Raw genomic sequence first — 26,278 nt, 5'->3', positions numbered from 1 at the left:
ACTTCAGTCTTCCCAATATTTAATTGGAAGAAATTTTCTGCACATCCGCCAAACAGTCTGATAATTTACCAAGAGTGGAGAAGTCGAGAGAGGTGGTGGTGAAGCAGAGCTGGGAGCTGTCAGTGTAAATGTGATAAGTGACAGTGTTTTCAGATGATGTCACTGTTTGGAACAGGTTAATGAAAAATAAGAGGAGACCAAGTCTGGATCCTTTGGGGACACCAGAGGTGACTCTGTGAGTGGAAAGGGAAGACATTGCAAGTGATTCTCTGGCGATGATTAGATAGAGAAGAATGGAACTAGGAGAGAGCAGCCCCACCCAGCTGGACGACAGGGGAGAGGCGAAGGTGCAGAATGATGTGGTCAACCTTGTCAAAGGCTGCAGACAGGTCGAGGACGAGAAGGGAGAGTTTATCTTAGTCACAGTCACATAGGATGTCATTTGTGACTTGGATAAGAGCTGTTTCAGTACTGTGACAGGGGCAAAAACATGATTGGAGGGATTCAGAGATGGAGTTCTGGGAAAGATGGGCAGGGATTTGGGAGGTGACAACAAGGACTTTGGAGAGGAAAGAGAGACTGGAGATGGGGCAGTAGTTTGGAAAGACAGTGGGGACAAAGATTTGTTTTTTGAGAAGGGTATAATGATGGCAGATTTGAAGGAGAGAGGGACAGTACCTGAGAGAGAAAACTGTTATCATAGTCAGTGAACATGGGGAAGTTGAGTGATCAGTAGTTTAGTTGCAACAGGGTTGATGAAGGAGGTGGGTTTCATGGACAAGATGAGCTCTGAGAGGGCCTGAGGGGAGATGGGAGAGAAACTACAGAAAGATGAGAGTTCAAGGCTCGGGTAATGGGGAACTTTAGGGAGGGCGAGTGGAAGGGAGGGAAGCAGCAGAGGCAGCTGATCGGATTATCTCAATCTTAGTGACAAAGGAGCTCCATGAGATCCTCACACCGGTTGCTGGGGGTGAGGATGGAGGCTAGGGGAGAGGGAGAGCACTTCAAAATGAAGTAACTTGTGTTAGAGATATTAAAAAGATTCAACACATTGTGTCTTTAGCACAAAACTAATTTATGTGACATTTATCCAGAATATTAGCCCCTCTAAGTGGTCTGTAGTTTATTAACATCAGCAGAAACAGATCCCAGGGAACATGGTTCAGTCCTGGATGTGATTAATAGCAAATTCCCAGCACTTTAGTTACTTGTGAACTTGCTGGTGTCTCAGCAGGTTGGATGAGGTAGTGAATCCCTTCCCACACTGGAGGCAAGTGAATGGTCTCTCCCCAGTGTGAACTCGCTGGTGTGCCAGCAGGTTGGATGAGGTAGTGAATCCCTTCCCACAATGGGGGCAGGTGAATGGCTTCTCCCCAGTGTGAACTCGTTGGTGTGTCAGCAGGTGGGGTGAATGACTAAATGCCTTCCCACACTGGGGGCAGGTGAATGGCTTCTCCCCAGTGTGAATTCGTTGGTGTGCCAGCAGGTGGGATGAGGTAGTGAATCTCTTCCCACACTGAGGGCAGATGAATGGCCTCTCCCCAGTGTGAATTTGCTGGTGTCTCAGCAGGGTGGATAACTGAGTGAATCCCTTCCCACACTGGGGGCAGGTGAATGGCTTCTCCCCAGTGTGAACTCGCTGGTGTCTCAGCAGGTGGGATGAGGTAGTGAATCTCTTCCCACACTGAGGGCAGATGAATGGCCTCTCCCCAGTGTGAATTTGCTGGTGTCTCAGGAGGCTAGATAACTGAGTGAATCCCTTCCCACACTGGGGGCAGGTGAATGGCCTCTCCCCAGTGTGAACTTGCTGGTGTGTTAGCAGGCTGTGTGACTCAGTGAATCCCTTCCCACACTCAGAGCAGGTGAACAGTCTTTCCCCCGTGTGAACTTGCTGGTGTCTCAGCAGGTGGGATGACTGAGTGAATCCATTCCCACACTGGAGACAGATGAATGGCCTCTCCCCAGTGTGAATTCGCTGGTGTACAGTGAGTTGGGATGATCCCGTGAACCCAGTCCCGCATTTAGAGCACTTAAATGGTCTCTTGTCAGTGTGAACACATTGATGGGACATCAGCTCTCAGGAACTTTTATAGCACTTCCTGCAGTCTGGGCATTTAAAAGGTCTCTCTTCACTGTGAACTCGCTGGTGGCTCAGCAGGTGGGCTGAAAGAGTAAATCCCTTCCCACAATTTGAGCAGGTGAACGACCTCTCCCCAGTGTGACTGCGCCGATGCCCTTCCAGCTCAGATGGGAATCTGAATCCCTTCCCACAGTCCCCACATTTCCATGGTTTCTCCCGGATGTGGCTGTGCTTGTGTCTTGACAGGCCAGATGATCGGTTGAAACCTCGTCCACACACAGGACACGTGTACGATTTCTCTCCACTGTGAATGGTGCTTTTTCCTTCCACGTTCAAAATCAAATGATATTCAGGTTACGATAAATCGGGCGACTGTCAGATTCTGCTGTGATGTTTTGTTTCTGTTTCCTGACTGCAAATCCTCTCCTTCTAATCCCCTGTGAAACTGATTTAAAACAGAAAAAAGGGAGTGAGAGAGAACCCACAAAATCACAAAGGCAGGTTGAGCTGAATGAATCTGGTAATTTGTGGGGCTGGCACGAGGCAAAAGTGACCATAATGCTGGATTGTCATAAAAACCCAACTGGTTCACTAATGTCCTTCAGGGAATGGAACCTGTCACCTGGTCTGGGTCTACACAAGACTCTGCCTCCATGGGAGGAAAGAGAGAGGTGGGAGATGCAGGGGGTGAAGATGTGTTTAATACATCTTCAGCTCAACCAGAACTTTGGCAGAATATCCCAAGCCCTCAACGTCCCACGACCTAGAAGGACGAAGGTAACAGGTGTCAATGAACACCATCACCTCCAGCTCACACACTGTCCTGACTTGTCTGACATGCAGTACTGGATGAGCAGAAATTTCCTCCATTTAAATGTTGGGAAGATGAAAGCCATTGTTTTCAGTCCCTGCTACAAACTCCACTCCCTAACCACTGACTCCATCCCTCTTGCAGCTCTCTGAGGCTGAACCAGACTGTTCACAATCTTGTTGTCATATTTTAGCCCAAGCTGAGCTTCTGACTACAAATCACTAAAACCAGCCATTTCCACCTCAGTAAAATCGCCCAACTGTGTTCCTGCCTCAGTTCATCTGCTGCTGAAACTCATCCATTCCTTTGTTCCCTCTAAACTGAACGATTTGACTGTGCTTCTTGTCGGCCTCCCAGATTCAACTCCATAGAAACTGGAGGTCACCCAAAACTCAGCAGCTCATGTCCTTACTTGTACCAAGTCTTGTTCACCATCATCCCCTGTGTTCCCTGACGGTCGTGGTCGTCTCCAGCCCTTCAGCCTTCCAGGATTATCTGAGATCATCTAATTCTGACCCACCCCTGGCTCCAATTCCTCCCGTGCATCCACAATCTCCTCCAGCCTCCTCAGCTGCCTGTTCCACCCCAGTCCGTCTCCACCAGCCGCACTGAGCATGCTCTGAGCACAGCCCGGCCCCCACGCAGTCGCTCTGGGTTCCTGTTCTCATCGATAGGGGGCTTTCTGACCCATGAGGCATTCTGAGTAATCCTGCCACCATTGAGGCCAATCAGCGAACAGACAATTTTTTTCAACACCAGCTCTGAAGAAGGGTCATATGGACTCGAAACGTTAACTCTGTTTGTCTCTCCACAGATGCTGTTAGACCTGTTCAGCTTTTCCAGCAATTTCTGTTTTTGTTTCAGATTTCCAGCATGCGCAGTTTTTTGCTTTTGCCTTAGGCAATTTTTTTTCCCCCAGTTGGTAAAACAGAAGATCCATGAATGAGGGGGATATTGGACAGGAAGCACAATGAGAGGTTCAGACACTTTATTAAATACTCACAGCAGAAGCACATTAATCTGATCGGAGATCACTTCCTCATGAGCAGCCAGCTGAGTGGAGCCTCCTGAGATTCTGTTCCCTTTCCAGTCAGTATTTACAGGAGCTGGGACATGGAAAAGAGTCTCAGTAAAATCAGGGATTTATTTGTTCACTGTTTTAAAATGGGCCTGGGCTCACACTCGAAGTTTGTGCAGCCTATGACTCCCTGGGATTATTAACCCTCCCCTTCCAGACCCTTTGGGCTCTCTATTGTTTCTCAATATCCTCCCGGCCCTGTGACTCCCGAGGTTTATTAACCCTCCCTCTCCAGGCCCTTTGGACTGTCTAATGTTGGACTATGTATTGTTTTTCAATGTCCTCCTGGCCTTGTTGTATCTGATCCAATAAAAACCCTCTTTACATCACACAGGGAACAGCTTTAGACATGTTCTGACTTTTCACCTCAATCTTATTCTGCTGAATGATCTTACTGACCGTTCCCTTTCTCTCGATCAGTCCGTCCACCATCTCTTTTCTGGATTTCACTCCTTCTTGTTGTTCCAGGATTTCATCTCTCTGCCTTTTATTTCTTTTACTGAAGATTCCTGTCCATTGCTGCCTCACAGCCTCGTCCTGTTCCCGCATATTCTCCATGTCTAAGTGCTTCCCAGCGGCCGTGCCAGCCGTGGCCCCTATTCCAGCCCAGTCACTGATCCCTCTCTTCCCTCCACCCTTTTTACTGGTGTCACTATCACAGGAACGATTGCAGAGTTTTGCAAAACTGCCTTAACGCCGGGGTCTTGGCTACTGGTGGTCATAGTCCACCCATCTCTCTCCCTGCGTTCTGACTTCTGAAATCCCCGGATAATTCCCTTATCATCTGAACATCAAGGTGCTTGAAGATGGGATGATATAACCTTGGGGACGGGTGTATTGGGGTTCAGGGCAAATATTACAGGAATTATTTTAAATCTTGTATCATTATATCGGCTTTCTGAGTATGGGTGATGATTAAACCATTTGTAGGATCAATTTCTTATGGCAGGACAGATTGAGGGGTAGTCAGTGAAGCATATGGGGCCTTCGGCTTCATAAATAGAGGTACTGAGTATAAAAACAGAGGCATTATTTCGGCATTTATAAGGAAGGCAAATGGAATTTTGGCATTTTTTGCAAAAGGAAGAGTATAAAAATAGGGAAGTGTTGTTGCAACTGTACAAGGCTTTGGTGAGACCGCACCTGGAGTACTGTGCACAGTTTTGGTCCCCTTACTTGAGGAAGGATTTAGTTGCACTGGAGGCGGTTCGGAGGAGGTTCACTAGATTGATTCCAGAGATGCGGGGCTTGTCTTATGAGGAGAGATTGAGCAGTTTAGGCCTATACTCGCTAGAGTTTAGAAGGATGAGAGGAGATCTAATTGAGGTATATAAGATGCTAAAGGGGATAGACAAAGTAGACGTGGAGCGGATGTTTCCCCTTGTGGGGCATTCTAGAAAAAGAGGCCATAGTTTGAGGCTAAGGTGTGGTAGATTTAAATCAGAGATGAGGAGGAATTACTTTTCTCAAAGGGTCGTGAATCTATGGAATTCACTATTCCAGAGTGCAGGGGATACCGGGACACTGAATAATTTTGAGGAGATAGATTTTTAATTAGTAATGGGTTGAAAGGTTATGGGGAGAAGGCGAGAAATTGGAGTTGAGGCCGAAATGAGATCAGCCGTGATCGTATTGAATGGCTGGGCAGGCTCGAGGGGCCGAATTGCCTATTCCTGCTCCTAGTTCTTATGTTATAGAGTTTTGGTTAGGTCACAACTAGAATATTGCATCCAGTTCTGGTCCCCAGTCTTTAGGAAGAATGTGAGGGGCCTTGATAAGGTGCAGAGGAGATTTACCAGAATGGTTCGAGGGATGAGGGATTTTAGCTACAAGGTTTGGCTGGAGAAGCTGGGGTTGTTCTCTTTGGAGCTGGGGGATTGAGGGGAGATTTGATAGCGGTGTACAAGATTATGAAAGGTTTAGAATAAGATAGACAAAGGAAATCCTTTTCCATTAGCTGATGGTACAAGGATACAGGTTTTGGGCAAGAGATGCAAGAGGGGATATGAGGAAGAACGTTTTTCACAGCAAGTAGGGTCACGTGATTTGTTCAACCAATGTGTAGCTAGTGCGGGGGTATAAATTCTAGGGGAGGAGTTTCCTAGGAAGTGGTTGCAGGAGGGGCTGGCTGGATACAAGCAGCCACACAAGCTCTTGTCTAAATAAAGCTTAATTTGTTTGACTAAAAAGCCTCTGAGAGCATGTTTCTACAATAATAACCTGGAACTCAGCCCACGAGGGTGGTGGAAGTGGAGACGATTAATCATTTCAAAAGGAAATTGGATGTTATACTGCCAGGATTTTATGAAGGATTTGACCATGTTAAGTGCATGCTGGACCCTGAAGTTCTGGTCACTTATCATTTAACTTCTCCACCCCACTCCCACTCTGACCTCTGTGTCCTTGGCCTCCTGAACTGTTCCAATGAAGCTCAAGGGGAGTTTGAGGAACAGCAGCTCATCTTTCGATTCGTCACTTTACAACCTTCCAGACTCAGCATCGAGTTCAGTAGTTTCTGCACCAACAGAGAGTTGTCAGGATCAGGAACGCTCTACCTGAAAAGGTGCTGGAACCTGATTCTATGTTTAGTCTCCGCCCACTGGTCCTAGATTGCCCAACCAGTGAATATAGTTTCTCTCTATCAACCCGGTCAGTTCCAATTAATATCCCAAAAACTTTGATCAAATCACCTCTTCATCTTCTAAATTCCCGGGTTTCCGGGATTACAATGCGCATAGTGAGGTGCGGTGCTGGATTTTAGCAGAAGGAATAGGGAGAGGGAAGATATAATTCATGGCTCAGTTCTAAAGAGTGTGCATGGACAGAGGGACCCGGGGTTCATGTGCTTTGATCTCTGAAGGTGACAGGATGTATTAAGAGAGAAGTTAGCAAAGCCGATTGGATCTTGAGCTACATAAATAGTGACATTGAGAACAAAAACAGGAAGCTATGCTGAATCTTTACAAAGCACTGGTTAGGCTCCAATTTGAGTATCTTCTGGTCACCAGACGTTAGCAAGGATGTGAAGGTCCTTGAGAAGGTGCAGAGGAGGTTTACCAGAATAGTTCCTGCAAAGGAGGTTGAGGTGGGATTTGATTGAGGTGCACAAGGTTCTGGCAGGTTTAGATAAGGTGGACAAAGAAAAGCTGTTCCCATCAGCTGATTGTACAAGGACTCGGGGACACAGATTTAAGGCTTTGGGTAAAAGGTACGGGAAATGTGATGAAGAATGTTGTTACACAGTGAGTGGTAATGACCTGGAGTTTACTGCCTACGAAAGGAGGTGGAAACGGATATGATGAATGATCTCAAAAGGAAATTGGACAGACACGCGAGGGAAATAAACCTGCAAGGATATGGGGATAGAGCAGGGGCAGGGGAATGGGACGACTGGATTGCTCCAGAAAACTGGCATGGACTCAATGGGCTAAATGGCTTCCTCTGTGCCATAATGACTCTTTTGTGTAATCTTCTTCTGTAATTTAACCCTTGGAGTTTGGATATCACTCAGGTAAAACTGTGCTACACTCCCTCCTGGTGTTTTTCCAGTCACATTGATATCTGAAATTTTCTCCCACAAACAGAACAGACAAACCTTCCACATTCAGATGCTGCTGATATTCAGTTTCTGATGAATCGAGTGAATCTGTCAGATCTTGTTGTGATGTTTGGTTTGAGTTTCCCGTCTATCAATCCTCCAATTCCAGTGCCCTGTAAAGTTTACAGAAACCATCACTGTCAGTCTAGGACAGAAATTCACAATATTCTCTCCTCTAGGGTTGCCAACTCTGATTAAATGGAGGTTCCATCACATGACTTGTCCCTATGCTCCAGCCATGAGTCGGCCAACACATCCTTCCTTGTGACACACTGCCTTCTCAGGCCAATTGGAAAGCAAAATGTCTCGTGACGCAATTGGATGATGATTTGTCCCACTTTCAATATTTTAATAAAGAGAAACATTCAAAGAAAATTACAAATTAAAACAATCTTTTTAATGCCCTTAAGATATTTCTCCAGTGCTGCACACAGCAATGTCCTGGAGATTGAGCTTCAGCTCCTGGAAACTCCAGTCCAATCCTGGAAGGTGGCAACCCACTCTTTGCCTGTCTCCTAATCCAGGATCACAGCGCATGCGCCCTGCTGTACCGGGCCTGTGAACGGAAGGCGCCCCGCAGCTCATAGACCTTTCGGTGCTAATGCGGGACCGGTAACTTTTTACTCGGGGTTCGAAGCCTCCGCGTAGTATTTATGAAGCCCCCCCGCCCATTCCGCTGGCTCTAATCCTCCCCGCTCACCCACCGACTCCATTACTCAACTGCACTCGATTGTTTCTTCCCCGTTCCTTGCAGCGCCATTGACAGTCTGCACTGCGCATGCTCTACTCTCAGCGGGAAACTGCGCCTGCGCAAGGCGCGCCGGTCGTGTGGATAGGGCACATTCTTACCCGCAGTGAATGCTGGGTCAGAGCGACGCCATTGTGATCATACATTTTTTTTAGTAGAACATTGTGATTTGCGATCAGAATTCCGATTACAATTGGAGCCATTTGTCCAAGTTACAAATTTACTAAATCAATTGATACAGCAACTAAAGAGCACGTGTCTTCCACCATAGTTCTGTCCTGGGTGTGATTAACAGCAGAACAAACCCCTACAGTTAGATGTGGACTCACTGGAGTCTCAGTAGGTGGGGTGAACAAGTGATCTTTTTTCCATAGACATAAGGGTTAAACTATCCCTCCCGAATAAGAATGGACTAGTCGTAGATCAAAAGTGTTGGGTTTCTAAAGTTGGAGTGTTAACCAGGGGGCAAATTGAGTGAATGCCTTTGCACACACAATGAGTCTGATTCTCCTCCCTCAAATGTGAACGTGCTGTTGCGTCAGTAAGTGGGATGACTGAGTAAATCCTTTTCCACATTCAGCTTTCAAATTATCTTTGCACGGTGAGGTTTTATCTAAGAATTTCCAGCTCAGGCGGGAATCACAAATCCTTCTGGTGGTTAGTTTCACAATCTTTTTTAAAATTCATTCAAGGGATGTGGGCGTCGCTGGCTAGGCCAGCATTTATTGTCCATCCCTAATTGCCCTTGAGAAGGTGGTGGTAATCTAGCTTCTTGAACCACTGCAGTCCATGTGGTGTAGGTACACCCACAGTGCTGTTAGGGAGGGAGTTCCAGGATTTTGACCCAGCGACAGCAAAGGAACGGCAGTATATTTCCAAGTCAGGATGGTGAGTGGCTTGGATGGGAAGTTCCAGGTGGTGGTGTTTCCCAGGGATCTGCTGTCCTTGCCCTTTTAGATGGTAGTGGTCTTGGGTTTAGAAGGTGCTGTCTAAGGTGAGTTCTTGCAGTGCATCTTGTAGATGGTACACACTTCTGCTACTGTGCGTCAGTGGTGGAGGGAGTGAATGTTTGTGGATGGGGTGCCAGTCAAGTGGGCTGCTTTGTCCTGGATGGCGTTGAGCTTCTTGAGTGTTGTGGGAGCTGCACTAATCCAGGCAAGTGGAGAGTATTCCATCACACTCCTGACTTGTGTCTTGTAGATGATGAAGTCAGGAGGTGAGTTATTGCCACAGGATTCCTAGCCTCTGACCTGCTCTTGTAGCCACAGTATTTATATGGCTAATCTTGTTCAGTTCCTGGTCAATGGTAACCCCCAGGATGTTGATAGTGGGGGATTCAGCAATGGTAATGCCATTGAATGTAAAGGGGTGATGGTTAGATTCTCTCTTGTTGGAGATGGTAATTGCCTAGCACTTGTGTTGCAAATGTTACTTCCCACTTGTCAGTCAAGCTTGGATATTGTCCAGGTCTTTCTCCATTTGAACATTGACTGCTTCAATATCTGAGGAGTCGCAAATGATGCTGAACACTGTGCAGTCATCAGTGAACCTCCCCATTTCTGACCTTGTGATGGAAGGAAGGTCATTGATGTAGCAATTGAGGTAGTGTCCGAGGCCCAATCGGCAGTGATGTCCTGGAGCTAAGATGACTGACCTCCAACAACCATAACCATCTTCCTTTGTGCTAGGTATGCCTCCAACCATCAGAGAGGTTTCCCTGATTCCCATTGACTCCAGTTTCACCAGGGCTACCTAATACCACACTCGGTCAAATGCGGCCGTGCTGTCAAGGGCAGTCACTCTCACCTCACCTCAGGAGTTCAGCTCTTTTGGCATTGATTGAACCAGGGCTGTAATGTGGTCAGGAGCTGAGTGGCCCTGGCGGAACCCAAACTGGGCGTCAATGACCAGATTATTGGGGCCGGAGACTGATGGGGCAGTAATTGGATGGGTTCGATTTGTCCTGCATTTTGTGTACAGGAAATACCTGGGGAATTTTCCTCATTGCCAGATGGATGCCAGTGTTGTAGCTGTACTGGAACAGCTTGGCTAGGGACGTGGAACGTTCTGGAGCACAAGTCTTTAGTACTATTGCTGGAATATTGTTTGGGCCCATAGCCTTTGCAGTATCCAGTGTCTTTAGCTCTTTCTTGATGTCACATGGAGTTCATTTCAGCATTTTCCAGTTAAAGAAAAGCAAAATACTGTGGATGCTTCAAATCTTAATTAAAAACAGAAAATTTTGGAAATACTCAGCAATTCTGGTAGCATTTGTGAAGAGAGAAACAGTTTACATTTCAGGCCCATGATCTTTCATCAGAACTGGACTGCATCTGTGCACAGATTTAAATATTAATCTTCTGTTTCCATCCACAGATCTGCTGAGTATTTCCAATGTTTTCTGTTTTTAATCTCTGGTTTAAAATGTTGCTCTGGAATTGCATATTAAATTTATTAGCGACTAAATGATATTTATTCTCATTCTGTCTGCAAGTGGAAACATCTGCCACTTGTCTACCCTGTCAAACCCTTTCATAGTCTTAAAGGATCAGGTCATCCTTCATTCTCTTTTCTAGAGAAAACATTTACAGCCTGTCCCGTCTTTCTTAATGGGTGTCACCTGCCAGTTCTGGCATCATTCTAGTATTTTTTTCTTGCATCTTCTCCAGTCCTTTTAGTTCTATCTTATAATATGGAGACCTAAGCTAATCTGAGCAGCAAACTCACCATTGTCCCCAAAAGCGCGTATGTTTCAGTATTTTACTCATTTTCCCATGAGATGAATATAAAATGGGATGGAATAACCAGATCTAATGAGCCAGACTGGAGTAATTACAAAGTTGTCTCTTCTCCTTACAGTGAAACGGTGGCTGTTTTACTCTTAATCTGTCAATTATGACATTAAGAATAACATGTCAGAGAAAGACAAGATTTCAGTGCTGTGACACTAGGCCAGACTAAAGTTCAGTTAATATGATTGCCGAGCAGTGATCAGGAGCACTTGCAAATTATTCTCTGTCTTGAATATATTCCAGATGCAAATCCATGAACGTTTAGATACTGGGGAATCAATGGTTTGGAGATAGGGAGGAGAAGTGGAGTTAAGGAGGAAGAGCATTTAATGGTGTAGTGGCCATACGTTCTCCTGCTGCTCCTATTTCTGGTCTTCTTATGAACATCATTTTGTATCATTTCCGTGTGAGCACAGCAGATGCTGCACCCACCCTTTCATCTCCTCCCTTCCTACATTCCCAGCTCTCAATACGCTTTCCGGTGGCACAGTGATTTCCTTGTACTTGTTGCAATTTAGCATCGTGTTTTCATTACTCATGATGCCATCTCTCCTACACTGAGGAGATTAAATTAAATTGAGTGACTGCTTTGTGGAACATCACCATTCAGTTTGCAAACGTGATACTGAGCTTCTGATCATTTACTATTTTAGTTCTCTGCCTCACTTCAGTTCTGACCTCTCTGTCCTCAGCCTCCTGCACTGTTCCAATAAATCTCAAAGGAAACTCGAGGAACAGTGCTCATCATTGATTAGACACTTTGCAACCTTCTGGACTCAACATTAATTTCAACAATTTTGGATCATAACCACCACTCCCATTTTTTCAGACAGTAGGTGCTTGTAATTGTTCTGCTGTTATCATTCATATCTCATCTGGACCTGTCTTTTGTCTCTTCACTTGTCCCATTAGTTTATTTACTTGTCTCCTTATCACCCAGTGTTGCCTTGCATCATCCGCTTTGTCATTTAATCACTCCAGCCTTCCATCCTATCACAAGACCGTTTGTTCTTTTCTCCTTTCCCCTTCTCATTTCCCTGACTCCGTACATGCTGGAAAACAACTAAATCTCTAAATTCTTCCAGCTTGGATAAAAATTTAGCGACCTGAAACATTTACTCTGTTTCCCTCTCCGTAGACACTCCATCTCTAGCTCTAATTCCCGAACAGAAAATGCTGCCAAGAGTCATCAAGTCAGGCTTGAGTCTGTGGCCGCTCTCAGCGTTTGAAACCGTCACAATGCCCGGGTGATTAACGGCAGCTCCGGACCAATAGGAAGAGTGGGCGGGACTGGAAGACTGAGCGGGACTATCTGGTGGTCCTCCAACCAATCGAAATGAAGGAAGGGTGCCACCTGATCATCCATCAGGCTGGCGCCCTGCGCGCAGGCGCAATGTCGTTGTGACTGAAGACTGGGGCTTGCGGGAGTTGAAGGAGGAAGGATGGGGGGACAAGGTGAGAAACAGCGTAACTGAGGAGAGGAATGGAGCCGGAGAATGGACTGGATGCTTCATAAACGCTAGGTATCGGCCTCTAAACCCGAATGAGAAGCTGCCGGATCCGCGTTTGCACCAAATCGAGCAAAGCTGCCGACCTCCTCCGGTCACAGGCCCGAATGAACGGCCGCCATCTTTCTAGGGTCAATGTGCAGCAGTACGCATGCGCAGTAATCCCTGTCCCTGACAGCAGGAGGAGAGAATGGTGTTCATTTCTATCCTAGACTGACAGGGATGGATTTTGGAAACTCCTTTTACAGGGGGTTAGAAGGGGAGGATTTACACCCAGCAAACTAAAACCAAGAGAGATGTTTGTCTCTTCTCAATTTCTATCCTGGATTGACAGTGATGAGTTTTGTAAACCAGAACAAATATTTCTGTTATGAAAGATTGAAAAGGGTGGAGCTTTCTTTTTCCTTTAGAAAATGGAAGAGTTAGCAGTGAGTTGATAGAGGTCTTCACAATGATCAATGGGTTGGACGCGGTAGATATGGAGAGAATGTTTTCACTTGAAATTTCTTGAGAGTGATTACAATGTGAAACTCATAGGAAACCATTGAGATAATTTTGAAAGGAAACTAGATGAGTACGTGAGGGAAATGGGAATAGAAAGATAAGCTGAAAGGATGAGATGAGGTGCATGGAATGGGAGGAGAAGCATGTGGTGTATAAAAACCAGCGTAGTCGTTGGACAGAATGGCCTTTGCTTTTTGAATATTCTGAGTATTTTAATGTAAACTCCTTTTACAGGGCATTCAGAGGGTTGGATTTGCAGATGGGAAATTCAAACCAAACATCATGTCAAGATCTGATAGAGTCACTCGATTCATCAGAACCTGAATATCATCGGCCTTTGAATTTGGAAGAAGAAATGTCTGTCTGTAAGGAAAGATTTTAAACAACGTTGTGACTGGAATAGCACTGAGACATACACACATGAGTGAGAGTGTTCCAGTGCAATGATTGGAAAGAGTTTTAACCAGCCTGAAAAAAAAGTGCACCATTCACAGCAGGGAGAGACTGTACACGTGTTCTGTGTGTGGATGAGGCTTCAACTGATTGTCAAACCTGGAGAGAAACAAGGACACCCACACCATGGAGAAACCATGGAAATGTGGGGACTGTGGGAAGGGATTCAATTACCCATCTGAGTTGGAAACTCATCGACGTATTCACACTGGGGAGAGGCCGTTCACCTGCTCTGTGTGTGGAAAAGGATTCACTCAGTCATCCAGCCTCCACACACACCAGCATGTTCATACTGGTGGCAGGCCATTCACCTGCCTTGAATGCGGGAAGGGATTTAATGCATTATCAACCCTCCGGACTCACCAGCAGGTTCACTCTGATCAAAGACCATTTAAATGTTCTGACTGTGAGAAGAGCTTTAAAAGCAGAAAGGATCTACTGATATACCAACGCTCTCACACTGGGGAGAGGCCATTCACCTGTGCAGTGTGTGGGAAGAGATTCACTCAGTCATCCCACCTCCTGACACACCAACTTGTTCACACTGATAAGAGACCTTTTAAATGTTCTGACTGTGAGAAGAGCTTTAAAAGTAAAAAGGATTTACTGAACCACCAACGCACTCTGACTGGGGAGAGACCATTCACCTGCTCCGTGTGTGGGAAGGGATTCACTTGTTCATCCCACCTTCTGACACACCAATTTGTTCACACTGATCAGAGACCGTTCCATTGTTCTGACTGTGAGAAAAAATTTAAAAGCAAAAAGGATCTTCTGAAACATCAACACATTCACACTGGGGAGAGGCCATTCACCTGCTCTATCTGTGGGAAGGGATTCACTCGGTTAGCCCACCTGGTGAGACACCATCGAGTTCACACTGGGGAGAGGCCGTTCACCTGCTCTGAGTATGGGCAGGAATTCATTGATTCATCCAACCTTCTGAAGCATCAGCGATTTCATTCTGGGGAGAGACCATACACTTGCCCCTTGTGCAGGAACAGATTCACTCAGTCATCCCATCTCACTACACACCAGCTTGTTCACACTGATCAGAGACCTTTTAAATGTTCTGACTGTGAAAAGAGATTTAAAAGTAAACAGAATCTGCTGACACACCAGCGTGTTCACACAGGGGAGAGGCCGTTCACCTGCTCCGTGTGTGGGAAGGGATTCGCTCAGTCAAACAACCTGCTGAGATGCCAGCAAGTTCACATGCGACAGTGGGGGTTGGATTCTGCTGTTATTGCTGCTGTTAATCACATCCAGTGCTGAATCATGTCTGGATGCCTGTTTCCAGTGGGGCTCCACAGTTTTGTGGTTTATAGCAATCATTTAGACTTAAATGTGGGGATCATGAGTAAGAAGTTTGCAGGTGATCCTGAAGTTGTTTATGTGTTTAACAATGAGGAAGAAAGCCTTAGACTGCAGGAAGATATCAATGGACTGGTCAGATGGACAGGAAAATGGCAAATGAAATTCAATCTGGAGCAGTGTGAGATAATGAATTTGGGAGGGCAAACAAGACAAGGGAATGAACAATTAATGGGTTAATGCTGAGAAGTGTAGAGGAACAGAGGGACCTTGGAGTGCATATCCACAGATCCCTGAAGGTGGTTGGACAGGTAGACCAGGTGGTCAAGAAGGCATTTGGGACATTTTCCTTTCTTGGCTGAAGTCTAGAATATACAAGCAGGGAGATTATGCTGGAATCGTGCAAAACACTAGTTAGAGCACAGCTAGAGTACTGAGTACAGCTCTGACACTGCATTACAGGAAGGATATTCTCACACCAGAGAGGGTACAGAGGAGATTTATGATTTACAGGATTGAAGAAATTCAACTATGAGGAAAGATTGGATAAGCTGGGGTTATTTTCTGTGGCTGAGGGGAGATTTAATTGATGTGTATGAAATTATGAGGGGCCCAGAATGAGTGGACAGGAAGGACCTTTTTCTCTTAGCAGAGAGATCAATAACCAGAGGGAGGGTATAGTTTAGAATTAAAATAATTGGCAGAAGGAATGAGAGGGGGAGGGAGAAATCATTTCAGCCAATGGGTGGTGCAAGTCTGGAACTCACTATCTGATTGGGTCGTACAGGCAGAAACCCTCATTGCATTTAACAGAAAGACTTGGATATGCAGTTGAATTACTGGAACATACAGGGTGACAAACTAAGATCTGCAAAGTGGGATTGGCTGAATAGCTTTATTTCAGCCAGTTCAGACACGATGGGCCAAATGGCCTTTTTCTGTACCAGAACTTTCTGATGCTTTTACTCTGACAGTTGGAGCTTGTTTCTGATGATGTTAATAACCTCGCTAATTGGACTGGAGTTTAATATTCTGGATAAATGTGAAATAAAACAGCTTTGTTTTCAACATGTTGTAGATTTTTGTCTTTCCCACCTGAGTGTTTAACATCACCTGGCTGGAACTCAGAAAGGACAAGCTAGGGTAAGATCATACGGCAGGAACAGAACTTCAGCCTGGACACAGTCCTTCAGGGTCACACTGACAGGGTCTTTCTCATCTCTCTTCACTGACGACAAAGTCCCCATGTGGGTTAATCCTGGGGTATGTAAGAAATGTGTCCCAGCCGCTGTCTTCAATGGTTCAGAGCTCCTAGACACGGAACAGAAGGCTCCTTCACAACTGTGTTTAGAGTCAGGAAGAACAACGGTGAATGCTGGAAATGTGCTGTCAAATCAGAGATTGGTGTAAAGTTGTGATCTGTTTCTGACTAAAAGTGAAATAGCAGGTTTAAGTTTAAGAGAATGACTGTGGTAATTATTCCATGGAGATTTAATGTGTTTTTGTGGCAGTCCTGAATCTAGCACTTTAAAGCTGGTGTTAAAACATTTAAAATAAACCAATTTAAAACTGGGAACATCTAACTGGAGGATTCACAGAAGCCTGTTAACTTCTGGGACAATCATACAGCAGACATTTGATCTCCAAATAAAGGAGGACCTGCAGCGTGTTTTCAGAAACTCCCTGTTTTATTAATGTGTGTGTGTGTGTAAGACACCAGGATAACTAAAACCATATGCCTTGGAACATCCCCAAGGGTGCATTCCTGATAGTTACTCTGAGATCACTCCCGCTGTGGAACTCCACCACTGACCCTGCTGAAGATTGTAGGCTCAGGGATGGGGCCTCCAGGAGTGGACTGTAAGAAAGGTGGGTTTCAGTATCCTGACTAATGGTCCAGACAACTGACTAAAGTGAGGAACCAGAGGAATCCTTACTGAGAACTGTCTGCAGTTTTGTCTGTCAGTGTAGGTCTAGGGGTGAATGATTCCTGACTCCCTGAACTGTCTGACATTGAACCCAGTTTAGAACAAGATGGATTCAGTGTCCAGGAGAATGGGGACCAATATCACCCACAATTGAAGAAGACAAAAGCAGCCGGCTCTAATAATGACTTGGATGAAGGAACTGACTGTATTGTAGCCAAAATCACTGATGATACAAAGCAAGTTGTGAGGAGGATACCAAGAGTCTGCAGAAGGACATGGATAGGTTACCTGAATGGACAAAAATTTGGCAGATGGAGCATCATGTGGGAAAATGGGAGCTTTCCCACTTTGGCGGGAAGAATATAAAAGTAGAAAATTATTTAAAAGGTGAGAGACTGCACAATGCTGCAGTACAGAAGGATCTGGGTGTCATAGAGTCATAGTCATAGAGTCATAGACTTATACAGCACAGAAACAGGCCCTTGGGCCCATTGTGATTGTGCTGGCCATTTTCCAGGACTTGACCCATTGCCCTGTATGCTATGGCATTTCAAGTGGTCATCTAAATACTTCATAAATGTTGTGAGGGTTCCTGCCTCTACCACTCCCTCATGTGTTCTTGTACATGAATCATGAAAAATTAGCATGAAGGTTCAGCAAGTAATGAGGAAGACAAATGGAGTGTTGGCCTTTATTGGAAGGGGGTGGAGTAGGGAACTTGCTACAACTACACAGGGCATTGGTGAGACAGCAGCTGGAGCACTTGTACAGTTTTGGTCTTCTTACTTAGGGAATGATATACTAACATTGGAATCAGTTCAGAGAAGGTTCATTAGGCCAACTCCTAAGATGAAGGGGTTGTCTTATGAGGAAAGGTTGAACAGGTTGCACCCATACTTGTTGGGATTCAGAAGAATGAGAGGTGAACTTACTGAAACAAAGAAGATTCTGGGGGGGATGACAGTGTAGATACTGAGCAGATGTTTCCCATCATGAAGAAATCTAGAGCTAGGGGACACAGTTTAAAACTAAGGAGTCTCCCATTTAAGACAGAGATGAGGAGGAATTTCTTCTCTCAGGGGGTCGTCAGTCTTTGGAATTCTCTACCCCAGAGAGCAGTAGAGGCCAGGTCATTGAATATATTCAAGGCTGAGTTAGACAGATTTTTGATCTACAAGGGAGTCAAGAGTAATATTTACTTGGATTTATCTAATATTATGGCCCTTACAGACATCAATACTTTATCCCCAGTTTTATTCAGGGTGGCAAGTGTCCATCCAATGGCACAGGACCTGTTCCATGTGAGAATGTGCGGGGGTGGGTGGGGGGAGGATGGCTGTGTGTGTTAGTTTGTGTACATGTGGATGTGTGTGCTTGTGTGTGAGAGAGCATATGGGTCTTTGTATGTAGGTCTCTGAGTGTGTATGCTGCTTCTCATTAGCTGTAACACAAAACCTTCCTCTCTTTGAGCAGACGATGTTGGTTCTCAGAGAATCCCATCGAGTGATTTGAATGGTACCATTCAGAGATTCTTCATCCAGGGTGAAACCACAGGCTGACCTTGTGCTGTGTAAAACCTGACTCTGACACAACTAGGACCCACTTCGCCTGGAACAACATGAAATGTCTGCTCCTTTCCACATCCCTTCCTTTCCGCACACTGTTATCCTCAGATAGTTCACAAATTCCTTGTGTACATCATCCTTAAGCACCCCTCTGGTCTCCACTTTAAATACTTCCATTGGTCATACTGACAGTTAGCAATGGGATTGCTGCTATCACAGAAATCTGTTCTGAAATACTGTCACCCTGACTTTAAGGCTTCCTGGAGTAAAACACTGATCCAGATCTTCCCACCGAACACCAATCCATATCCTCATCTGAGTTCTAGATTTTGTCTAATATAGAAAACCCCTTTTAAACTTATTCAGCATATCTCATCCATACATAATACAAGAGTTTGTCTTTGAAATCAGTTCTTCCTTTATATTCTTTGTTGTTCTGAATGATGACAGTATTAACCTTCTCCCTAACCTTTTTTTTTTTTTTGTAAAAATATACTTTATTCATAAAAAATCTTCAATCACATTCAAAACCATTTCAAAAACAACATTTCAAGGGTACAATCCAGGTTAAACTTTTACAAAATGTATCACCAGGTGCATCAGTACAAACAATATTACAATCATTTACAGCCTTTCATTTTGATCTGTACAGCCCGAGGGGCTCTAAACAGTTCCCAGTCTCTCGGTGCGCTGTGGTAGAAAGGTCTTAGACAGCGACCCTTCCCCATTGCGCCTTTGCGGCAGCTGCCCCAAGCTTTAGTGCATCCCTCAGCACGTAGTCCTGGACTTTGGATTGTGCCAGTCCGCAACAATCGGTCGGGGGCAACTCTTTGTGCTGGAAGACCAACAAGTTTCGGGCAGACCAAAGCGCCTCTTTCACTGAGTTGATGATCCTCCAGCTGCAGTCGATGTTTGTCTCGGTGTGTGTCCCTGGGAACAGCCCGTAGAGCACAGAGTCCTGTGTCACAGAACTGCTCGGGATGAACCTCGACAGCAACCACTGCATCTCTCTCCAGACTTTCTTTGCAAAGGCACAATCCACAAGGAGGTGAACAACGGTCTCTTCCCCACCACAGCCACCTCGAGGGCATCGTGCAGAGGGGGTGAGACTCCTGGCGTGTAGGAAGGATCTGACGGGGAGGGCCTTTCTCACCACCAGCCAAGCTACGTCTTGGTGCTTGTTGGAAAGTTCTGGCGATGAGGCATTCTGCCAAATGACTTTGACAGTCTGCTCGGGGAACCATCCCACAGGGTCCACCCTCTCCTTATCCCTCAGGGCCTCTAGGACGTTACGTGCTGACCACTGCCTGATGGACTTGTGGTCAAAGGTGTTTTTCTGCATAAATTTTTCCACCAGGGACAGGTGGTACGGCACGGTCCAACTACTTGGAGCATTCCGCGGCAGCGTGGCCAGACCCATCCTTCGCAACACCGGGGACAGGTAGAACCTCAGCACGTAGTGACACTTGGTGTTTGCGTACTGAGGGTCTACGCACCGCTTGATGCAGCCGCACACAAAGGTGGCCATCAGTATGAGGGCGATGTTGGGCACGTTTTTTCCCCCTTTATCTAGAGGCTTGTACATCGCGTCCCTGCAGACACGATCCATTTTCGACCTCCAGATAAAGCGGAAGATGGCTCGAGTGATCGCCATCGCGCAGGAGTGTGGAATGGGCCAGACCTGCGCCACGTACAGCAACAGCGAGAGTACCTCACACCTGATGACCAGGTTCTTACCCGCAATGGAGAGGGAGCGTCGCTCCCACATGCCCAGTTTCCTTTTCACCATAGCCACTCGCTCCTTCCAGTTTCTAACGCATGCCCCGGTCCCTCCGAACCATATCCCCAGCACCTTCAGGCCGTCAGCCCTGACAGTGAAGGGGACAAAGGATCTGTCAGCCCAGTTCCCAAAGAACATGGCCTCGCTCTTCCCACGATTTACCTTGGCTCCCGAGGCCAGTTCGAACTGGTCGCAGACGTGCATCAGTCTGCGCACCGACAGCGGATCCGAGCAGAAGACGGCGACGTCGTCCATGTACAGGGAGGCTTTTACCTGAGTGCCTCCACTGCCTGGGATCGTCACTCCTCTTATGCCCGGATCCTTCCTGATGGACTCGGCAAAGGGTTCTATGCAGCACCTTCTCCCTAACCTATCCTAACCCTTCTTCCAGTTCATTTATTGAAACCAGAGACTCTCCTTGTTTTTTTTTTTTTGTAAAAATATACTTTATTCATAAAAATCTTCAATCACATTCAAAACCATTTCAAAAACAACATTACAAGGGTACAATCCAGGTTAAACTTTTACAAAATGTATCACCAGGTGCATCAGTACAAACAATATTACAGTCATTTACAGCCTTTCATTTTGATCTGTACAGCCCGAGGGGCTCTAAACAGTTCCCAGTCTCTCGGTGCGCTGTGGTAGAAAGGTCTTAGACAGCGACCCTTCCCCATTGCGCCTTTGCGGCAGCTGCCCCAAGCTTTAGTGCGTCCCTCAGCACGTAGTCCTGGACTTTGGATTGTGCCAGTCCGCAACAATCGGTCGGGGACAAATCTTTGTGCTGGAAGACCAACAAGTTTCGGGCAGACCAAAGCGCGTCTTTCACCGAGTTGATGATCCTCCAGCTGCAGTTGATGTTTGTCTCGGTGTGTGTCCCTGGGAACAGCCCGTAGAGCACAGAGTCCTGTGTCACAGAACTGCTCGGGATGAACCTCGACAGCAACCACTGCATCTCTCTCCAGACTTTCTTTGCAAAGGCACAATCCACAAGGAGGTGAACAACGGTCTCTTCCCCACCACAGCCACCTCGAGGGCATCGTGCAGAGGGGGTGAGACTCCTGGCGTGTAGGAAGGATCTGACGGGGAGGGCCTTTCTCACCACCAGCCAAGCTACGTCTTGGTGCTTGTTGGAAAGTTCTGGCGATGAGGCATTCTGCCAAATGACTTTGACAGTCTGCTCGGGGAACCATCCCACAGGGTCCACCCTCTCCTTATCCCTCAGGGCCTCTAGGACGTTACGTGCTGACCACTGCCTGATGGACTTGTGGTCAAAGGTGTTTTTCTGCATAAATTTTTCCACCAGGGACAGGTGGTACGGCACGGTCCAACTACTTGGAGCGTTCCGCGGCAGCGTGGCCAGACCCATCCTTCGCAACACCGGGGACAGGTAGAACCTCAGCACGTAGTGACACTTGGTGTTTGCGTACTGAGGGTCTACGCACCGCTTGATGCAGCCGCACACAAAGGTGGCCATCAGTATGAGGGCGATGTTGGGCACGTTTTTTCCCCCTTTATCTAGAGGCTTGTACATCGCGTCCCTGCAGACACGATCCATTTTCGACCTCCAGATAAAGCGGAAGATGGCTCGAGTGATCGCCATCGCGCAGGAGTGTGGAATGGGCCAGACCTGCACCACGTACAGCAACAGCGAGAGTACCTCACACCTGATGACCAGGTTCTTACCCGCAATGGAGAGGGAGCGTCGCTCCCACATGCCCAGTTTCCTTTTCACCATAGCCACTCGCTCCTTCCAGTTTCTAACGCATGCCCCGGTCCCTCCGAACCATATCCCCAGCACCTTCAGGCCGTCAGCCCTGACAGTGAAGGGGACAAAGGATCGGTCAGCCCAGTTCCCAAAGAACATGGCCTCGCTCTTCCCACGATTTACCTTGGCTCCCGAGGCCAGTTCGAACTGGTCGCAGACGTGCATCAGTCTGCGCACCGACAGCGGATCCGAGCAGAAGACGGCGACGTCGTCCATGTACAGGGAGGCTTTTACCTGAGTGCCTCCACTGCCTGGGATCGTCACTCCTCTTATGCCCGGATCCTTCCTGATGGACTCGGCAAAGGGTTCTATGCAGCACACAAAAAGGACAGGCGAGAGAGGGCAGCCCTGCCTGACTCCAGATTTAATCGGAAAGCTATCTGTTTCCCACCCATTGATTGAGACTGCGCTACTGATGTTAGTGTAGAGCAGTTGGATCCAATTTCGAATTCCCTCCCCAAAGCCCATTTTGGAGAGCACATCCCCCATGTAGGTGTGCGATATTCTGTCAAAGGCCTTCTCCTGGTCCAAGCTGATGAGGCAGGTATCCACACCCCTGTCCTGTACATAGGCAATCGTATCCCTGAGCAGCGCCAGGCTGTCAGAGATCTTCCTGCCTGGCACAGAGCAGGTCTGGTCAGGGTGAATCACCAATTCCAGAGCGGATTTGACCCGGTTGGCGATGACCTTGGACAGAATCTTATAGTCCATATTCAACAGTGAAATGGGTCGCCAATTTCTAATTTCCTCCCTTTCCCCCTTGTGCTTGTAGATGAGGGTGATGATGCCTTTCCTCATGGATTCTGACATGCTGCCGGCCAGGAGCATACTCTCGTACACTTCTAGCAGGTCTGGGCCGATCAAGTCCCAGAGACTCTCCTTGTTCCAATGGTGACATTCCCTGTCTGCCCAGTTATTCCTCAAAGTCAGCCCTTGAATTGTGTGTCCATTGTTTCATCATGTTCCCACATTTCAGTAACAAATGTTGAAATATTTGCTCCACACCCACAGGGTTTCATCTGTTTTAAGCCACAAACAGAAAGGTCCAGTTTTCTCCTGGAGTTTGAGACAAATCTTTCAAAATGATGCAGAGTTTCAGCCAATGAGGGAGATCCGGGCTCAGCCCCGCCCCTCATTCATTCCGATTGGTTGGAGGACCAGCCGCTCCCTCTCGGTCCTCGAACCCTGCCCCATCTACCTATTGATGATGGGCATTGTGAGCTGGAGCATGCGCATTGCCGACGATGGCGGATGACTGAAGCGGCTGTGTGGAAATTCTCAGCTGGTGACTTACCGCCGGGTGGGTCAGGAGGGAGGAAAGGAGCCGGCGGGTGTGTTGGAAGGCTTCATAAACACCTCGTGGAAGCCTCCAGCCCAGAATACGAAGCTTGGGCACAGTATTTGAAAGGGCGACAGCTTCTCGGGCTTTTCTCCGAGACAGGCCCGGGTTAACGGCCGCCACCTTTATCGGGGACAGTGCGCAGCCGGGGCGCCTGCGGAGACAATGAGGGATGATGGAGTTATGGGCTCAGCCCCGCCCCCCCCATTCAGTCCGATTGGAGGACCAACCGCTCTCGTTCGGTCCTACAGCCCCATCCCCTATTCCTATTGGTCCGTACCTGCCGTCAATCACTGCCCGGGCATTGTGAGCTGGAGTGACCGTTATGAATAATTATCAGCGCCTGGTTTGCAGCTGCGGGGCTTCTCCCTCCCGGGAACAGGCCCAGGTTAACGGCCGCCATCCTGGGTCAGCGAGTGGAGGATGGTTCACATCAGAGGATGGGGGAGGGGGGGACAATAAATAAGAGGTTACACTTTGGGCTCAAATCAATGAGGAATCTGATCTGTGGGAAGGAAGGAAACCCTGGGAGGTGGGCGGGGAGGATTCAGAAACACCCGCTGGAGGCCCCAAACTCCCAATAAGAACCTGCAGGACCCGCGTTTGTTGCTCCGGGTCTTTTACTTTCTTGCTGAAGCAACAGTAAGTGGGCGGGGCTTCAGGGGCCCAGTGACCAGGAGAGAAAATGATTGATTCATCGATTATATTCTCACTTTCCACACAGGTATTTGAGAACAGAACCCAGCCAGAGTAGACAGAGAGATAAAACTGGGAGTGAGGAAAGGAATGGTGGATATGGTATGGAGGGTTTGGCAGGATGACCATATCACAGGAAGAAAATTGAGGGACAGCCTGCCTTGGGAGTCCATACGAGTGAGTGGGGGTTTGTTGGGTGGGGTGTTGCCTGAGGTGGGGGGTGATGCGGTGAATTGGCTGCCAGAGCTGTTGGAGCACAGAAACAGTGGGGGACAGGGTTCTGTATGGAGAGCGACCAGAACCATAGAACACTACAGCACAGAAAAATAGGCCATTCGGCCCTTCTAGTCTGTGCCGAAATATTATTCCGCTAGTCCCATTGACCGGTCCAATTTAAGGGACAAAACGGAGTTCCGGCACCAGGAAGACCAGAATAACTGACTCTCAAATAGGGGACAATTCTGTAAAATACAGTAAGGTTGGTCACTCTGGGATTTGGATTTCAGCACGGTAGGAGGGAGAGTGTGTGGGATGAGGATTTGCAGGAACATGAGGGGAAAACATGTTCCATAGAAACAAGACTTGTCTGTTCAGAATTTCTGTCCTGTATTTACAGTGATGAGTTTTGTAAATCCTTTTCTAGGATATTAGAACGGGTGGATTTACAGACAGGAGGCTCAAACCGAACATCACAGCATAAACTGATAGAGTCACTCAATTCATCAGGACCTGAAGATCATCAGCCTTTCAATGTGGATGGAGAAATGTTTGCCTGTTCAGTCTGTGTGGAAATGTTTCAAACATCAGTGTGACTGGAAAATCACCAAGACACACATTCACCTGAGTGAGAGTGTTCCAGTAAACTGACTGTGGAAAGTGCTTTAACCAGTTACACAGCCTGAAAAAACTTCACACCATTCACAGTGGGGATAAACTGTACATGTGTTCAGTGTGTCTGGACAAGGCTTCAACTGATCCTCAAACCTTAAGAGACACAAAGACAGCAGCACTATGGAGAAACCATGGAAATGTGAGGACTGTGGAAAAGAATTCAATTCTTCATCCCGGCTGAAAATCCATCAGCGCATTCACACACGGGAGAAGCTGTTCAGCTGTTCTGTGTGTGGGAAGGGATTCACTCGGTCATCCGGCCTTCCGTCACACCAGCGAGTTCACACTGAGAAGAAGCCATTCAGCTGCACAACCTGTGGAGAGAAGTTCAAGTCTTCATCCATCCTCACTGAACACCAGCGGATTCACATGGGTGGGAGACCATTCACTTGCTTCGTGTGTGGAAAGGGATTTACTCAGGTATTCACCCTCCAGTCACACCATCGAATGCACACAAAGGAGAATCCATTCAGCTGTACTTCCTGTGGAAAGAGTTTCAGGCAGTCAACCGACCTCAATGAACACCAACGTACTCACACCGGGGAGAAGCCGTTCACCTGCTCCGTGTGTGGGAAGGGATTCCCTTGGTCATCCCAACTACTGACACATCAGCGAGTTCACACCGGGGACAGACCATTCACCTGCTTCTTGTGTGGGGCGGGATTCACTCAGTCACAACACCTGCTGAGACACGAGTGAGTTCACAAGTGATTACAGGGGTTTGACTCTGCTGTTATTGCTGCTGGTAATCACACCCAGGACTGATAGTCCGACAATATTAGGTTTGTTTTTGCTGATATTCACAACCTTATAACTGGCTGGAGTTTAATATTCTGGAGATGTCACTGACTTTCGGGGCTGCAATGACCCTTTTGAAAGCACCATTTGTGATCTTACCCCTTAATACAAGAACTCTTCTCAAGAACAAGTTTACAATAAAATTATGAACTGTTACTTCAATCCTAATTTATATAAATCTATAATTTGGTGTCAGAAAGGTTCCATTTTTTACATCTCTTGTTATAAAGTGCTGATTAATCCTTGCTGACAATTCTTACTGACTTGCACATTCTTCAGTGACACCTTCATAATGAGGTTAAATTAATAAGGAACATTAAACAAAGCAGTAAATATTTTACAGGCACATCAATAAAAGCTTCATCAATCAACATTGATATTGATGAAGTTTGGAAGTCGCTGATTCAATCATTTCTGACACAGCAGCAGCAACATTTGGTAAAGGTGGAACCCTCAACAAAGACTGGTTTAGGACCTATTCAGCTGAGATGACATCTGTCATTGAAGCAAAAAGCAAAGCCTACCTGATGCACAACATAAACCCAACAGCTAGAACACTGCACAATTTGAAAGTAGTCAAGACAGTCATGTAAAAGACAGGGAGATACTGTGCAAATAAACACTGGA

At 46.8% G+C, this 26,278-nt stretch overlaps 2 protein-coding genes and 1 long non-coding RNA gene across 3 annotated transcripts in view; 1 reads left to right on the top strand and 2 right to left on the bottom strand.

Annotated features, from left to right (window-relative positions):
- Positions 1-26,278, bottom strand: part of LOC144698139 (uncharacterized) — a 212,690-nt gene that overhangs the window by 115,520 nt on the left and 70,892 nt on the right. The gene's annotated exons all lie outside the window — the stretch shown is intronic.
- On the bottom strand, positions 1,052-4,527 carry LOC144697723 (uncharacterized). The gene is made up of 3 exons (XM_078569732.1): positions 4,336-4,527; positions 1,805-1,891; positions 1,052-1,684 (listed from the first exon to the last, which is right to left on the bottom strand). Exons 1-3 carry the CDS (start codon positions 4,525-4,527, stop codon positions 1,205-1,207), a joined length of 759 nt encoding a protein of 252 aa, XP_078425858.1. The 3' UTR covers positions 1,052-1,204.
- On the top strand, positions 23,158-25,819 carry LOC144698129 (uncharacterized). The gene is made up of 2 exons (XM_078570073.1): positions 23,158-23,212; positions 24,606-25,819. Exon 2 carries the CDS (start codon positions 24,974-24,976, stop codon positions 25,550-25,552), a length of 579 nt encoding a protein of 192 aa, XP_078426199.1. The 5' UTR covers positions 23,158-23,212; positions 24,606-24,973; the 3' UTR covers positions 25,553-25,819.

Source organism: Cetorhinus maximus, chromosome 23, assembly GCF_964194155.1.
Source record: "Cetorhinus maximus chromosome 23, sCetMax3.hap1.1, whole genome shotgun sequence".
NCBI classification, from domain to species: domain Eukaryota; kingdom Metazoa; phylum Chordata; class Chondrichthyes; order Lamniformes; family Cetorhinidae; genus Cetorhinus; species Cetorhinus maximus.
This window is presented reverse-complemented; position numbering and strand designations above follow the sequence as displayed.

Bases quoted from the DNA above. Each gene is read 5' to 3' on its own strand.
- LOC144697723 (XM_078569732.1), bottom strand. From the start codon at position 4,527: ATGGAGAATATGCGGGAACAGGACGAGGCTGTGAGGCAGCAATGGACA. The intron at 1,892-4,335 runs GTGAAAAGTCAG...CTGAGACACCAG, and splicing joins TTCAGCAGAATAAGATTGAG to CAAGTTCACACGGGGGAAAG. The intron at 1,685-1,804 runs GTTCACACTGGG...ATCTGCCCTCAG, and splicing joins GCCTGCTAACACACCAGCAA to TGTGGGAAGAGATTCACTAC.
- LOC144698129 (XM_078570073.1), top strand. From the start codon at position 24,974: ATGGAGAAACCATGGAAATGTGAGGACTGTGGAAAAGAATTCAATTCT.